The 13,456-nt window shown below is 52.2% G+C and overlaps 4 protein-coding genes across 4 annotated transcripts; 1 reads left to right on the top strand and 3 right to left on the bottom strand.

Annotated features, from left to right (window-relative positions):
• Positions 1-3,160: 3,160 nt before the first annotated feature.
• On the bottom strand, positions 3,161-5,306 carry BDZ99DRAFT_505133 (MFS general substrate transporter; the record flags this gene model as incomplete). The annotated part of the gene is made up of 7 exons (XM_033724083.1): positions 3,161-3,385; positions 3,442-3,583; positions 3,641-3,833; positions 3,895-4,375; positions 4,447-4,603; positions 4,736-4,904; positions 4,952-5,306. The coding sequence occupies 7 exons, from the start codon at positions 5,304-5,306 to the stop codon at positions 3,161-3,163; spliced, it is 1,722 nt and encodes a 573-aa protein (XP_033584370.1).
• A 326-nt stretch (positions 5,307-5,632) lies between these two features.
• Positions 5,633-7,065, bottom strand: BDZ99DRAFT_405043 (NAD-dependent epimerase/dehydratase-like protein). The gene is made up of 2 exons (XM_033716416.1): positions 5,844-7,065; positions 5,633-5,693 (listed from the first exon to the last, which is right to left on the bottom strand). Exon 1 carries the CDS (start codon positions 7,011-7,013, stop codon positions 6,054-6,056), a length of 960 nt encoding a protein of 319 aa, XP_033584369.1. The 5' UTR covers positions 7,014-7,065; the 3' UTR covers positions 5,633-5,693; positions 5,844-6,053.
• A 2,432-nt stretch (positions 7,066-9,497) lies between these two features.
• On the bottom strand, positions 9,498-10,580 carry BDZ99DRAFT_348480 (uncharacterized protein; the record flags this gene model as incomplete). The annotated part of the gene is made up of 2 exons (XM_033714464.1): positions 9,498-10,187; positions 10,461-10,580. Coding segments are annotated over 2 exons (810 nt in total), but the record flags the coding sequence as incomplete, so codon positions are not given.
• Positions 10,581-11,854: 1,274 nt separating this feature from the next.
• On the top strand, positions 11,855-13,049 carry BDZ99DRAFT_457140 (uncharacterized protein). Its single transcript, XM_033718624.1, has 3 exons — positions 11,855-12,291; positions 12,395-12,848; positions 12,896-13,049. Exons 1-3 carry the CDS (start codon positions 11,866-11,868, stop codon positions 13,039-13,041), a joined length of 1,026 nt encoding a protein of 341 aa, XP_033584367.1. The 5' UTR covers positions 11,855-11,865; the 3' UTR covers positions 13,042-13,049.
• The last annotated feature ends 407 nt before the right edge of the window (positions 13,050-13,456 follow it).

Here is a 13,456-nt window from a genome sequence, read left to right as displayed (position 1 = left end):
CCGGAATCTCAAATCAGTCGTCCAGACTCCTAACAAAGCTGCCACCACACCACATTGGCCAGAGGCCCAGACCAACTAACGCGAAGCACTCCGAAGTAGTGAGCCCATTTGTCTCCTTTCTCTGCGGCTTGCTCCTTCTCGGAGCATCCAAACACACGGTGCATACGCATTGAGTACTCAAGCCGATCTTAGACGACCAGCATCATGTCGAAGTCGTACTTGGGCCCCGTCGGGTTCTTTCAGAATAATGTGTCGATTAGCCCGTACGTAGTACGGGCCTACAAGCTCAAACGAAATACAGGCTCAAACAAAACGGAAATCACACCAAAAACTGGATTCTAGTCCCTAGTAAAAGCACACAACCCTACTAAATAATCACTCTTTTTAAGATAGAATACTCTGAGTTTATATAGGTTCTACTATATCTTAAAAGGGCTACATGAATAGAATAGTATTTCTATCATTGTTACTATTTTTAGTATACTTTTATTCCAGATATCTAAAATTACTAGTTAATACAGGGATAATTTATGCAATATATATTCCTTCTAAAAATGGGCACTCTAGGTATACTTACTAAATTTAAGAGAAGAGAATTTATATATGTATTAGTGTACGTGTAGTTATAGAGCGCTGGAAATAGGCGGTTTGGGTGTTATCGTTGAGCTTGTATTTCGTTTGAGCTTGTAGCCCCGTACTACGTACGGGCTAATCGACACATTATTCTGAAAGAACCCGACGGGGCCCGAGTAACATCTGCTTCACGCAATTGATACAATTCCATGTCCACCCGTCTCGATATCGCTACACAGCCATTCGACCACCGGCCGCCCCGATCGCCTGGTGCCGGACACCGGTGCTTTTTGCGCGTCGCCGGATCCCGTTAACGGAGGCTGGAAGTGGGCCCCCCTATGTACCCAAAGTGACAAACCCCACTTGGCCAAGCGCATGGCTTAAGCGCCTCTAGTAGCCTCTTTTGAGTATTTGAGTTTTAACCATCGGGAGAGCGCCGGGGTAGGCCTGCTATCAAACAATGGAACTTTCCGCAGCTAATAATGTCAATCTAGATAATGAGCGGTGTAAGATTGAGATGGGAGTGTGGTAAGTGTGATGGGTGCTACGTTTGAGCTTGCGGAGATCCTTCCAGCGACAATAGTAGGCACCGGGAGGCATCTGGAGACTGAAGTGTCGCGGGCGTGGGGGATGTGCAGATGCGGCACCTAGTGCTTGTGAGAGTCCGGCTGTGAGGAAAAGCCTGACTATCGCGCCGCTTGGGTCTTAGGTACACCTCACTCGGGCGATTGATGATGTAGGTGGCTGTAGCAGATTTCAACGAAATAGCAACAAGTGCGCTGCAGTAGTGTAGAGGCAGGTTCAATGCACCAAACTTCCGCCCGGTGCGGTCCGTCGTTTCGCGGACGGACTACTGTGCGTTTGCTGCCGACGGAGAGTCAGGAGCCGGGAGGGACTCCCTGGGAGTCAGGACCCCTATGTGCACTGCCAGCGTTGGGCGGGAGGTGGCGTTGACTCGTGGGAAGCAGGTTGGCTTCAACGGCGCGTGGCGAGCTGAAACTATGCGTATGGTAGCCCGTCGGAACGTTACCCGTTAATATGGACGCAGTTCAGAGCTCGACATTGGTGGAGTTGGGGTTATTGCTTCGTTAGTGGGAAATTCTGTCGTGGGATTCATTTCAGGGGCGGTAGGGATGTGAATGACGACTGGAAGAGTTGACATGAGGTCAGAGAGGTTTGTGGTACGAGCTTGTAGTCTTTTCGAACGTTGAGAACGACCAGTGGAATTTTGAGTGGTGCTGAAGATTGCGAGAGCAATATCAAGCAGCCTGAAGGGGTTTTCGTCTTCCTAGCTGGACAGACTAACAGTGCCGTTATTGACGAACAGACTTTCTTTCTCGTCACTGAAGCATACGATCTTCGACTGTGGACAGATAAACCTGTAGTTGGAACTATAGTCATCTTGATCTCCAACGGGATCCCTCTCAACTTTCCTCGCTCTTTCGTTCTTTCTCCTTATTTCCTTTGAAGCCATGCGTCAGTTTTTGCTTGTCCGACAGCAACGAGCAATACTTCCTTCCATACCAGCTTTTAGGCACACTAAAAGCAGTTCTTCGAATCCTTCTTTTGTCGTAGCATTTCACTGATCAAGTCCTAACTTCACTATCCACGAAACGAACCTTGAACACACAATAGCAAGGGACTCGATGATTAGACCTGGGTTATGCTCTTAGCTAATAAAGGAAAACTTATAGTGTCTTCATTAAGGATGTCTACAAAGCGTCACTAAGCCGCTGTGCTTGCCTTCACGAACATAATGCGCTCCTAGTCTAAGTCGCAACCTCCAACTACCTACACCTCCAAGGCTCAGCGCCATCGACAACCACAAGCTATCCTGCCCGACTCGTAAGCACAACGATCGAGTCCTCTATCGAGGGCATATACGTCTTCGAGTCCTACTGCGAACCAAGCGACATATCAAAGTACCGCACAAACGCCGCAATAACCTTGTAGAGGTCTATGTACGCTACATGCTCACCAACACACGAACACGGGTCGAATGAGTACGGAAAGTAGGCCATTTTTTCGCAAGGCTCAAGGCCTTCGTCCAGCTATCGTTCGGACGTGTAGGCGTCTGCGTCGTGCTGAAGCTTTCGTACCGATGCCGATATTGCCGTTGCGTTGCCGGCAATGTAAACATCTGTGTCCGGGATCGTGACGTCTCCCGGTGACGGCTCGAGATGCATCATGCTGATGCAGATTGGAGGAGACTCGACGGATCTAGGATTTGGTATTCAAGCACTCTTCCAACATACTCGGGAACTGCTGCGATTGCGGAAGCCCCGGATATTGACGTGCGGCCCCGGCGGCAGATATGTGTATGTCCAAGATCGTCATCACCCTCGTTGTCCTTAGCTACGAGCGAACATCGCAAGGGCGTCTTTCCCTGCCCATGGTTTGGAGTAATCACACCTCTTTGAGTAGTGCTAGGAGCGGGTGCTTCTTCGATATCCGTTTCAGACCATTGATTTCGAATACATCAGCTCTGATTCACGCCCAAGATACTCACATTTTAAGTCGCTTCCTCGTAATGAAGGCCGTATAACATAAGCAGCCGATCAAGACGAATAGTCAGCGACCCAGTCCCTCATGAGACGTAGCTAGGCCAAGAATCAACATCTACACCTTCCCCTCTCCCTTCACCATCCGATCCCCCAACGACCATCTCCGTCCCTCTTTCATGCAACGTAACCGCCACATCCTTGCTCAACAAATGGTCAACATTCGGCGCAAAGAAGGAGCACATAACACCGATCCCCGAGAACGCGATCGTGGTCAAGAAGACTGTGCTATACGCCGACGAGCTCGCATCCTGGTAAGCGCGCACGCCGATCGCTTAATACCGGGCGTGAGACCCGGCACCGCTACCCAAGCCGCAGGCGTGCCAGCTGTGATTGCAGTAAGGAAGGCAATGATGGACGTGCTGGGGAGGCCGGCGGCGAGGAGAGCAGCGGGGACTCTCGCGGGGATGGTTTCGGCGAGGCGGTTTGTGAGAACGACGGTGTAGACGCTGTGGGTGTGAGTGTTTGTCTCGATATCTAGTAGAGGAGACGGGGCATCAACGCACTTGGAGCACATAGTGGAGATGAAAGAGCGCGCCGAGCCGGCGATGTCGGTTGCTGTGCCGATTTCGCGTTGGTCGTCTATGACGATGGTCGCGACGGTGGAGTTGAGGATTTCGTTGTAGCCGATGAAGGCTGCGGCGAGGAAGACGAGGACCATGGCGCGGACGGGCGTGTCGTGGTTGCAGGTTGCCATTGCTATAGATGATGGTGGTTAGCATGTAGACTATGAGCGAAGTTAGATATATCGAGAACTTACAGGCTAAGAGGACGCTTCCTATCAGAAAAACGACCATGATCTGGTAGTTCGTCTTTCTCTTTCCCCATGCGCCACAGTATTCTCCGAAAAGAATGCCGCAGTTCGAAAGACAGCTCCTCCAGCCGGCCCACATCGCTGAATGGCCACCCGAGTACAACGTCGCTACCATGCTGGCCCATAAGATGGCAAGGGCGTAGTAGACTGCCGCTCCGAGGGCCCAAGGAATGATTGTAATCACCCATCCGGTATTCCGAAACAGTCTTATAGGAAGCAGAGGCTCCTTGAGGTTCCCGAACGTCTCGTAGAGAACGAAAGCAACCATGAGGACGAAACCCACGACGATGGTGAATATGACGTGTGCAACTTTCCATGGGTGCAGCGCGCCACCCCATGAGAGGCCCATCAGGAGGAGTATGAGGCCGAGGACGCCGATAAATGTCCCAATGTAATCAAAATCTTTGAGAAACCGTGTCTTGCGGCCCTTTCAGTGCTTCATGTTGAATATGTTAGTCGAGCATTAGTTTGGCATGACTGGTGGGACATGTGGAGCACGTACGGTGGCCTGTAGAACAGAAACCAAGCAAGAGTGCTTGCAACGTTCATGGCTATGAGGACATAGAATACACCTCTCCACCCAACGCTAGACTGGAACACAAAGGCGTAACCGATAGCCGTAGCAAAGCCACTGAACGGGATACCCCAGAGAAACCTAGGGCATATTAGTGTTGATCTCAATGCGACCCCAACAGTTTAGGACATACACGTAGCCTTGAGCTAAGAATCGGTATTTCGTAGGGACAATCTCGCCAACCACGACTTGGGCGGCATTATCAGCAAGTACTTTAGATGTTTCGTTTGATGACACCTACAGGCGTATGAAAGCTGCGAAGCAGCACCGAGACCGATCAGCGTTTCTCCAGCAATGAGCGCCGGTATATTTGGAGCTGTTGCGGCAACAATGCAACCCAGAGTAGCAAGAATATTGCCACCGATGAAGAACCAACGGCGCCCTGAAAGAGTTAGAACCGACAGAGTCAATGGCAAGAGCCACGCGAACCAAACAAATCACTCAAACGGCCCACCAGCATCAGCCCGACGGAGTTCGTAAGGAGATAACTGATAGCGACCCAAGTCAAGTTCGGATCCGGCCCAATATCCGCGTCGATGAAGCCTAGAATGGGCGCTACGAGCGTAAACCCGCCAACACCGCAGCCAAAGCTTAGGCCGATTGCAAACATGGACCCTAGGAAGCTAGCACTTCGGAAGTAGCCTCTGGGTAAGTCATTCTCCGATATGGTGAAATCGCGACCTCTAAGTTCTTCTTCGTGGGACAGCTGCGGCTTTTCGGCTTCCGGTGCAATCTCGTGGTGAGAGACCGTGCCAGCTGGGAGATCTTCTTTGGTGTCCGCCATACTGGAATGGGCGTCTGGAGATACGGGCTAGAAATTTGAGACGTGGAGAGAACCATGGAGAAAGGAAAGAGATTAACCACTGCTAGTGTAAGAGAAGATATGCATCTTAAGTCTATTCAGCACATGTGGATAATATGAACCGAGAAACTTAGACCTGCTGCGTTCGTTAGTATGGAGTAGTCGTAAATTCTATGCACATGCCAACACAAGACTCGAGTCTCATGATAAAGAGGCTTTTAGACCTTGTCCTAGGACCACACATGGCGCTGAAGTCACTAGGCTCCTCGCGAAGACGTATGGCTACAGGCCGGACAACATTATGCCATAGCATAGAGTGCGGGGAAACCTGGGGTTAACCAACAAACAATTGGTGGTGATGGTGAACTCCTGCGAGTATTGGTAAATGCACGAGAACTTCTTGGACACTATGTTGTTTTTAGACATTCGGTGAGGTTACCCGTGAACATGCATGGGGTACAATATCCGGCTCCTTGAAAGCTCACGGCTACCTCGCGGTTGCAGGAAAGCTACACCTACCTCAATGCGTTGTCGGGTTAGGATCCTGGTACTGGGAATCTGGGGTAAATGCGGTATGTTGGATAGCGACAGTACATACCGGTGGTACTGGTAATATGAAGGGCCTGAATCAGTACTGAGATAAAGACTTCGACAGGTGGCTGACAAAGGTAGTTAGGAGAATGCTTCGAGAAAGGAAGACTTCTCATCGATTGATTTTTTCAGATAGGTCTACCCTTTAATGTCAGACTTAATGAAATCCTTAATCGTCTGCTCTAGCCCTATATCGTCCGCAAATCCTAGGCTCTTTGCTCTTGATGTATTATACTTTGCAGGCCATCCAAGGCATATCCTTTGAATGGTCTCATCTCTTCTTTCTTCTACCAAGGCCCTGGTCTCCTTGCCGGCGACTTTTTCTAAAGCATCGAGGATTTCCGCACTGGTTGCAGTATAACCAGGAAGAAGAACGGTCCTGAAGTGCCCAAATTTTTCTGCTTTGAGCTCCATTGCATGAACCAAGTTGTGGGCTAGCGTTCTTGGAGAACACAACCAAATTCCTATCGTAGGATCTACAGGAAGTATGCTCTTTTGGCCATGTAGCGGCTCCCTTACGATGCCGGAGACAAACGACGAGGCGGCCGCAGTAGGCGCACCGGCGCGTATGAAAATGGTCGGCAAACGCACGACGCGGCCGTCAATTAGTCCCCTCCTGGAGTAATCGTTGATGAGAAACTCGATCATCAGCTTTTGCGTGCCGTACGAGGTTTCCGGCATGGGGACGACATCGACCTCGGTCGCAAGCTTTTCGGTGGCAGCTTTGCCAAACACTGCGCAGGAAGACGTGAAGATGACTTTGACGCCTGGTTTGGTGTGCCGGAGCCTGTCTAGCAGGTTGCGTACGCTGTCGAAGTTCACCTTCAGGCCTAATTCTAGGTTGGCCTCGGCGCCTGACGACATGATGCCATGCAATATGAACACGGCATCTGGAGAGACTTCAAGTAGAGAGTTGCATGCTGCCGAATCGGTCAGGTCGGAAGCCACACATTGGATGCGGCTAGACGATGGTTGAGGACTGGGAGGTTTGGTGACATCGGCAAGGACGAGTCTGGCGTCTTCGTAGACGGAGAGTAGCTTGGATGCCAGAGTTTGGCCGACGAATCCGCCTGCGCCAGTAATTAGGATAGTTTTCATGATAAGTAGAGAATAATTTGAAAGAAGTGTGTTCTGGGATGCATCGTGATGGTGATGGTGATGACTTTGCGGCTTCGGAAGTTCGGGAAGAAGACCGACCCATGTAAATCTATTCTAGCGGTGGGATCTTATTGGGACTACCGCAGATATTTTATTTGCAACTTGACGCTGTATGGATTGTGGCGCTGAGCATACTTGCTACTATACATTGATATCTACATTGTAGCTTTCACGTGTGGCCGAATAATGAGAACCCCTACCACTCCTCAAGCAGTCCTAAAAGCGGCTCTTGGCATGCACCCAGTGTGGAGGTGTGGAGACATTTCATGATACATAACATGCCCGTATGGATTCAAGGCCTGGTTTCACGATGGGGATCAGAGGCCACGGGACTTCAGGCCTAAATCAGAACTGCGGTATCCAAAAACTGTGAACCGGGTGCGAAATCTATGACAGCTGAACGAAGCATGCAAATAGACTCGTGGAGTGCCTCGATGGGGTGAAGGGGTTAGCAAACTTTTAGGCTATCATGCCCACTTTTTGCTCTCGTTGATCGGTGCCTAAAGATACACCTAGAATAGAAGGACTTAATCTACAGTCTAGTTCAGCTAACTGCCGTCAACAGCACAGCTTGAGACTGTACTCGCAGACTTCATTCGTGATTCAGATGATGTGCAATGTGCTGAGATGCTTTCGCAAATGGTACCCCTGTGTTTGAGATTCCGTCTATCATACATCGCCATGCCGTCTTCGCCATAACGCTGCCTACGTCATCCGTATAGAAACAGCTGAGAGAAAGACGAAACATGATTTTTGATACGGGTGGTATCATAGGCGCGAAGTCGTAATCGACACAAGCGCGAAACGCCGAAGAATAAAATTCTCAGAAAGAGGATAAAGGGGGGTGACCCCTAGGTGACGCAGAAATCTGGACTAGATGATTTGAATTGAACAATGAGGTATAATGCAGAAAACACAACGGAACCCCAAATCAGAAATGGAAGTCAGCCAGTCCCTCAACCGAAACGTAATACATTAATGGACATGGCAGGTTGCGCCTATGTGAGCCGTACCGTTCTCCATCTTTCGCCTTCCCGCCAACGCCTAGGAGAACAATTTTGAACAAATGGCAAGAAAAGAAAACTTTTTCAGCTGTGCAAAGGCAGAAGTAGTCAGTGGGAATTGATTAGATCATACTCGGACGGCTGGTGCCATGGGAGGAGGGGGCGGCAGAGGCATATTTGGTGGTGGAGCCGGTGGTGGAAGACCCATGACAGGCATCGACTTGCGGTTTTGGACGCGAGAGCGAGGTACTGAGAGAGATGCAGCAGAGTGCATGCCAAGACTGGAGGAGGATCGATTGACGGAGGGGTAAGATGTAGTAGTGGCTACGGAACGGTTGTATGCAGCAGCAGTAGGTCTGGAAGATGACAGAAACGGGGCGTGATCGGCGCGGATCTGCATGCTTGTTGGGCGGCGGAGTGACTGCGGAGGGGTCTGAGAAACTTGTGTCTGGGGCGGAGAAGAAGATGGAGCTAAGAGTGTTGGCGTGGACACGGAGCGAGATATTGCGGCAGCAATAGATGCAGGCGGAGGTCCCAGGGACGAGAGCCGTCGTGGGATGACGACTGGCCCAGAGGCGTCCTGCGTCCGGATCGGAAGTGGCCTAAAGAAGGGTTTCGGTGTTGCAGATAGTCGATTTAAGGATTTAGTAGATGAAGTGAGTATAGTCGGTAGACCTCCAATTTGAGATTGGGGTCGAACACTACCGATGATGGGACTCTCTGGTGGAGGAGGAAGCGAGGATTGTCTAACTGGTGGTGCACTTGAACTCCTCGAGGCAGCGTTAGGTTTGACAGGAGAGATATTCGAGTTACCCCGGTAGCGGTTGAAATAAGCGGACGCAGGTATATGCACGTCTTTCTGGTTGTGACCTGGTGGGGCCTCCCAAATAGAATGCCGCTGGGATTTGGCTGGAGAATTTGTTGCGAGTGAGCCTTCAATGGTTGGTACATGCACATCTCGCGGACTATAGTCTTGCGGAGGCCCCCAAGTTGAGTGTCGTTGAGGTCTAACACGAGGGTTCGTGGAAGATGAATGGTCTTCATTTGTTGTTGGTAAAACTGCGTTTGGTAAAGTTTGCATGGATCTTCTCCTGTTGGAGATGGAATTAGGGTTCATATGGAATGATCTTAGAGAAGTGGCCGCTCGAGGAGCCTCCGATTCGGCGTTTTGGAAAGAATCAACACGAGGAGAGGTCGCGGGCGAGGAGCCACGAGATGTCGTCACTGTCATCGTTCCCGTGCCCGAAGTGCCGGTTGAGACATAAGAAAGTCTCGAGCTTTCTCGCAATTGATTTAATTGAAGCTGATCATTCGAAGTGATGGTGGTAGCAATCGAAGACGTCTCTGTCGATTGTCTTACGGATGTGTGCCTCGATGAGTTGATGGAAGTACTGTCAGAGCTGTTTGCCGGCTTTCGATGACGGCTACCCTCCCAGTTCTGGGTAACAATGATGGGGGAATCGATAGGTGATTGGACGGGAGAGTTAATGGGAGACTGGCTGTTTCCGAAGCGATTGGGATCACGATGGACGTTATAGCGATGGCTAGGTCTGTGTCGCAACCCTGTCTCTACAGCAGGTTCGGTGCTAGGGAGAGGATCGGATTCTGTCCTGCATTTCATCCCACCTAATGTATCAATCTCTCTTCGCACAGCTGTGAGCCATGTATCCATTTCTTCGGCGCTTTCCATGATCAGAAAAAAGCTCGAGGCAGTCCTCTTAGCCCCGGAACTTTGTAGCCGCAGGCGTGACAACAGAGATTTCGCAGGGAACGATGATACCGTCCCATCCTCTTTCGCCGATTGAGATATCTGTAGCACCCAATGCTTTCCTGGGATGAGATCGCAGGCAAATGCGGCTGATTCCGTTCCTAATTGTAGAATCTTCTCTGGGAGCCGGTCCGAGGGGCCCTCGCCGGCGTATTGTAGTACGTATCCTGATGTAACCAAGACATATACCTTGGTAGTTAGATCGGGCGGGTTCATAATGGAAGCAGAAACTAGTCTCTTATGGGCTGTCTTCCCTTTGTCAAACTTCTTGATGTCTGCATCCCCTTCGAGCATGGAAAGGTCCTGTTTGCTTTCAAGCTTCTGCTGCTGCGCTTCGTACATCTGTCTTTGGCTATGTGAGCGGATGAGAACATCTGGAGATGCTGTGCAAGCCTGCAAGGTTGCGTGCTTGATTGATTGAGGGTAGGCCTGGAAGAGCGGCGGGGGGTCCCAATTTATAGGTTGTCGTGTACGTTTGACAACGGAGCCTTTCTGCGACTTTGATAGTGTCCGCTCGGGTTGAGGTCGAGCAGGCGCTGGATGGACTGAAATGTGCCGTATGGGTGACTTGGGTGGGGGAGTTGGCAAAGGTGACGTTGGTGACTCCATGGGCACCGCGAGACCGGACTCGTGGTGGCCTCTCGCTTTCTCAACGTTGGGACGACTGAAGAGATTAAATAGAGACATCTTAGACTGCCGCTTTTCAAGCTTTGGAGCAGGTTTCGTCGGCGCAGGCTTCGGTAAGGGAGCAGGGCTCAACGGCACACGCGATTGATCTAGAGCCGGACGGGCGCGGCGCCAGCGGGAAGCTGGGGGAGCATCTTTGACGAAGGTCGTCTGGATGGGCGGAAGATTCTTGATGTTGCGCCGGGAACCTAGACTGGCCGGGATTTCATTCTCGTCGGTGGCCATGGCGAGTCACCCGGGGAGGATCACGAGGATTCGTGAAACATACAAGCTTCTAAATAGACCAGGATCGAACAGGGAAATGGAAGACGTCAGCGGGAGTGCGTAGCAGCAGAAGCAGAGCCTTAGTGGTGCGGCGAGGCTGGTGCGGCGAGGCTAGTGCTGCAGGTTTGGCGGGGGAGTCTCCGTGCCGTAAACTTCGAGGTATGTACTATGCCACGGCTATTATACCACGGGATGATACGAAAACGGCGACAAGGAAGGACTGGCGGAAGACCGGCTCGATCAATGCAGCGAAGACAATGTGAGCATGAAGCGCCAGGGACCGCGAACGGGCGGCCGTGTCTCGTCTGGAATGCTGTGGGAGGAGCTGGCCGGAAACGAGAGATGCAGGACTCTAGTGGTATAACGAGTGTGGTATGGCGCGAGGCCGGCTGAAAAGAGCGACAGTTCAAAAGAGCGTGGAGGACATGTCCGGGGAGGCGAGAGGAAGAGGAAGAGATGGGCCGTAAGAAACTGAGAGGCACAGTGGAAGAGGTTGAAAGGGCCGGGAGGTCCTGAAGGCCCTCGAAGCCCGCACGGCGCGCGAGCCGACCTCCTGGCTGCCGCATAGGCGATCCTTCACAGCAGCTATGCCCGATCTTGCCGCCGCTATACCCCATCCTCCGGCCTCTATTCCCAATATTTTGCGGCTGGGGCCGCTATGGGCAGCGCTGGGGCGTATCCACCGGATGCACTGGCAATCACAGCCGCCAGCACTGAGCACCGACGACACTCAACACCACCAGGCCCATCCAGCATCGCCATCGCCGTCCTAAATTCTCCGCTCCGCCGTCAGCTGCTGCGCGGGCCGGCTTGGCTCGAACTGGCGGAGAGCGAGCCGCCGGTCTGCGATGGACCTCTGCCTGGCGCATGCGTCGTGCCTGCATCACCGGGGCTTTCTTTATGCGCTCCACGTGCCCAAAGCACCCCACACGCCAGGTGTCTCTCCACCAGAATGCCACTCTATCGTCATTCCTGAATCCCATCCGCCCCGGTCCTCGCCTCCGTCCTATGCACCTGTGCCGGCCTATCATTTAGCTGTTGCTATATCTGCCGCTGCGCAGCTCTAGCTATGCCCGACATCAATTCGCTCCCTCCTCCACGATCCACCTCTGCATCTCCACTGCAGACCCGAATGGCCCAAACAATCCCCAGCAGCGATGGCGCCCCCAGGCCTGCCACGCCGCCCACCTCCCACTCGCCGCCCCGCTCGCTCGTCGCCGCGGCTGCCATGAACGCTGGCATGCAGAACGAAGAGTCACGCCGGCCCTCTGGTAGCCCCATGCGTCGCGAGGTAGAACGCGCTCGCCGACGCTCTTCAGTGCGTTTAGTAGTGCAACGGGAAGACCCCACACTACCGTCCCCAGGAGAGCTGCAACCGATGAGCCCTTCGACACGAACCCGCGCCCCAGGCTTCCCGCCCAGCCCCCATCACGAGCGGGCGCCGAGTCTGGGAGAGCTGCATCAGGAACTAGAGTCTGAGCAGGAAGGCCAGGTGGTACGTAGCTTGTCACACGATCCTCAAGACCCTCTGCTGTCTTGTATCGCCGCCACCGAACACGAAACCTTATTCTGACCTTGCAACTGACCCCATTCCATAGAACCGCCTTCTGAACATGATCCGCCAAGAGCACCATGCGCTCAGCAACCAGCGAACCAGTCACGCCCTCCCAAGCCACTCTTCTTCAGCTGTCATCGATGACGGCCCTCCACAGCCGACACGCTCGCCGTCGCTTCCTCGCTCTGGATACGCTTCACAGCAGAACATGTCACACCCACAAGCCAGTCCTTTGATCCCTCGTTCTCGCTCGCCTTTGCCAGCATACAACAGCCCGTCCCGGCAATCGTCCCTCCACAACCAGTCCCAGAGCAGCAGCCACGCAGGCTCGCCTGCTATTCGGCCCGTGTCGGCAGCATTGGGAAGTCAAAACGAGAGCAGCGAGTTCTTACTTGGGACTCCGGCTAATGCTAGGGACGAGAGTGCTTTCTACCAGGCGGAGACACAAACGTTGACAAGGGAGAACCAGATGCTCAAGCTGAGAATACGCGAACTTGGTGAGCTATCTTGCTATTCTGCCAGAATTCTTGCTAACGTTACCCAGAGCGACAAATGGCTGAGCTCAACCCGACGTCTCCCATCGCTCATACCCCTGTCGTGACTTCCCATTTGGGAAGGACTCCATCCTTTAGTGGCGAACCTAGACAAGTCGACGACACGAAGATAGAAGGTCGAGAGTGGAGCACATGAGTGCTTGTTCGATGTTTTGAACGTGTGCGAGGCCTCGGTGTGGAATACATATGCTAGTAAGCGGCGTTAAAGGCTCACTGGAAAAGGGAAATGGCTCAAATGGGATAAAGCTGGAGTTATGGTACTGGTCCTCACGGCTTTCGCAATACGCCAACGTTTCGATGAAGCATTTCAGTCATGGTTGTAGCGATCAGTAGCTAATGCACCGTAGCTGGTGGAAATTCGACATGCAATACATTGAAGATCCCTTTTTAGTGGCGTATAATGATATATGAGGTGGCCCGGCGTCTTTGCAGATCATGATATACACCCTAGATACATTCTGTCCAGATCTTTCGAGCTGTATCGAAGCCTTGCAGACAGTCCAGATTGGTCGATCTATGCAGGTGAGGTGCTTCTAAGGTTCACGGACCAA

This window comes from Mytilinidion resinicola, assembly GCF_010093595.1.
Source record: "Mytilinidion resinicola strain CBS 304.34 unplaced genomic scaffold BDZ99scaffold_1, whole genome shotgun sequence".
NCBI lineage: Eukaryota > Fungi > Ascomycota > Dothideomycetes > Mytilinidiales > Mytilinidiaceae > Mytilinidion > Mytilinidion resinicola.
Note: the sequence above shows the minus strand (reverse complement) of the source record. Positions and strands in the feature narration are given on the sequence as shown.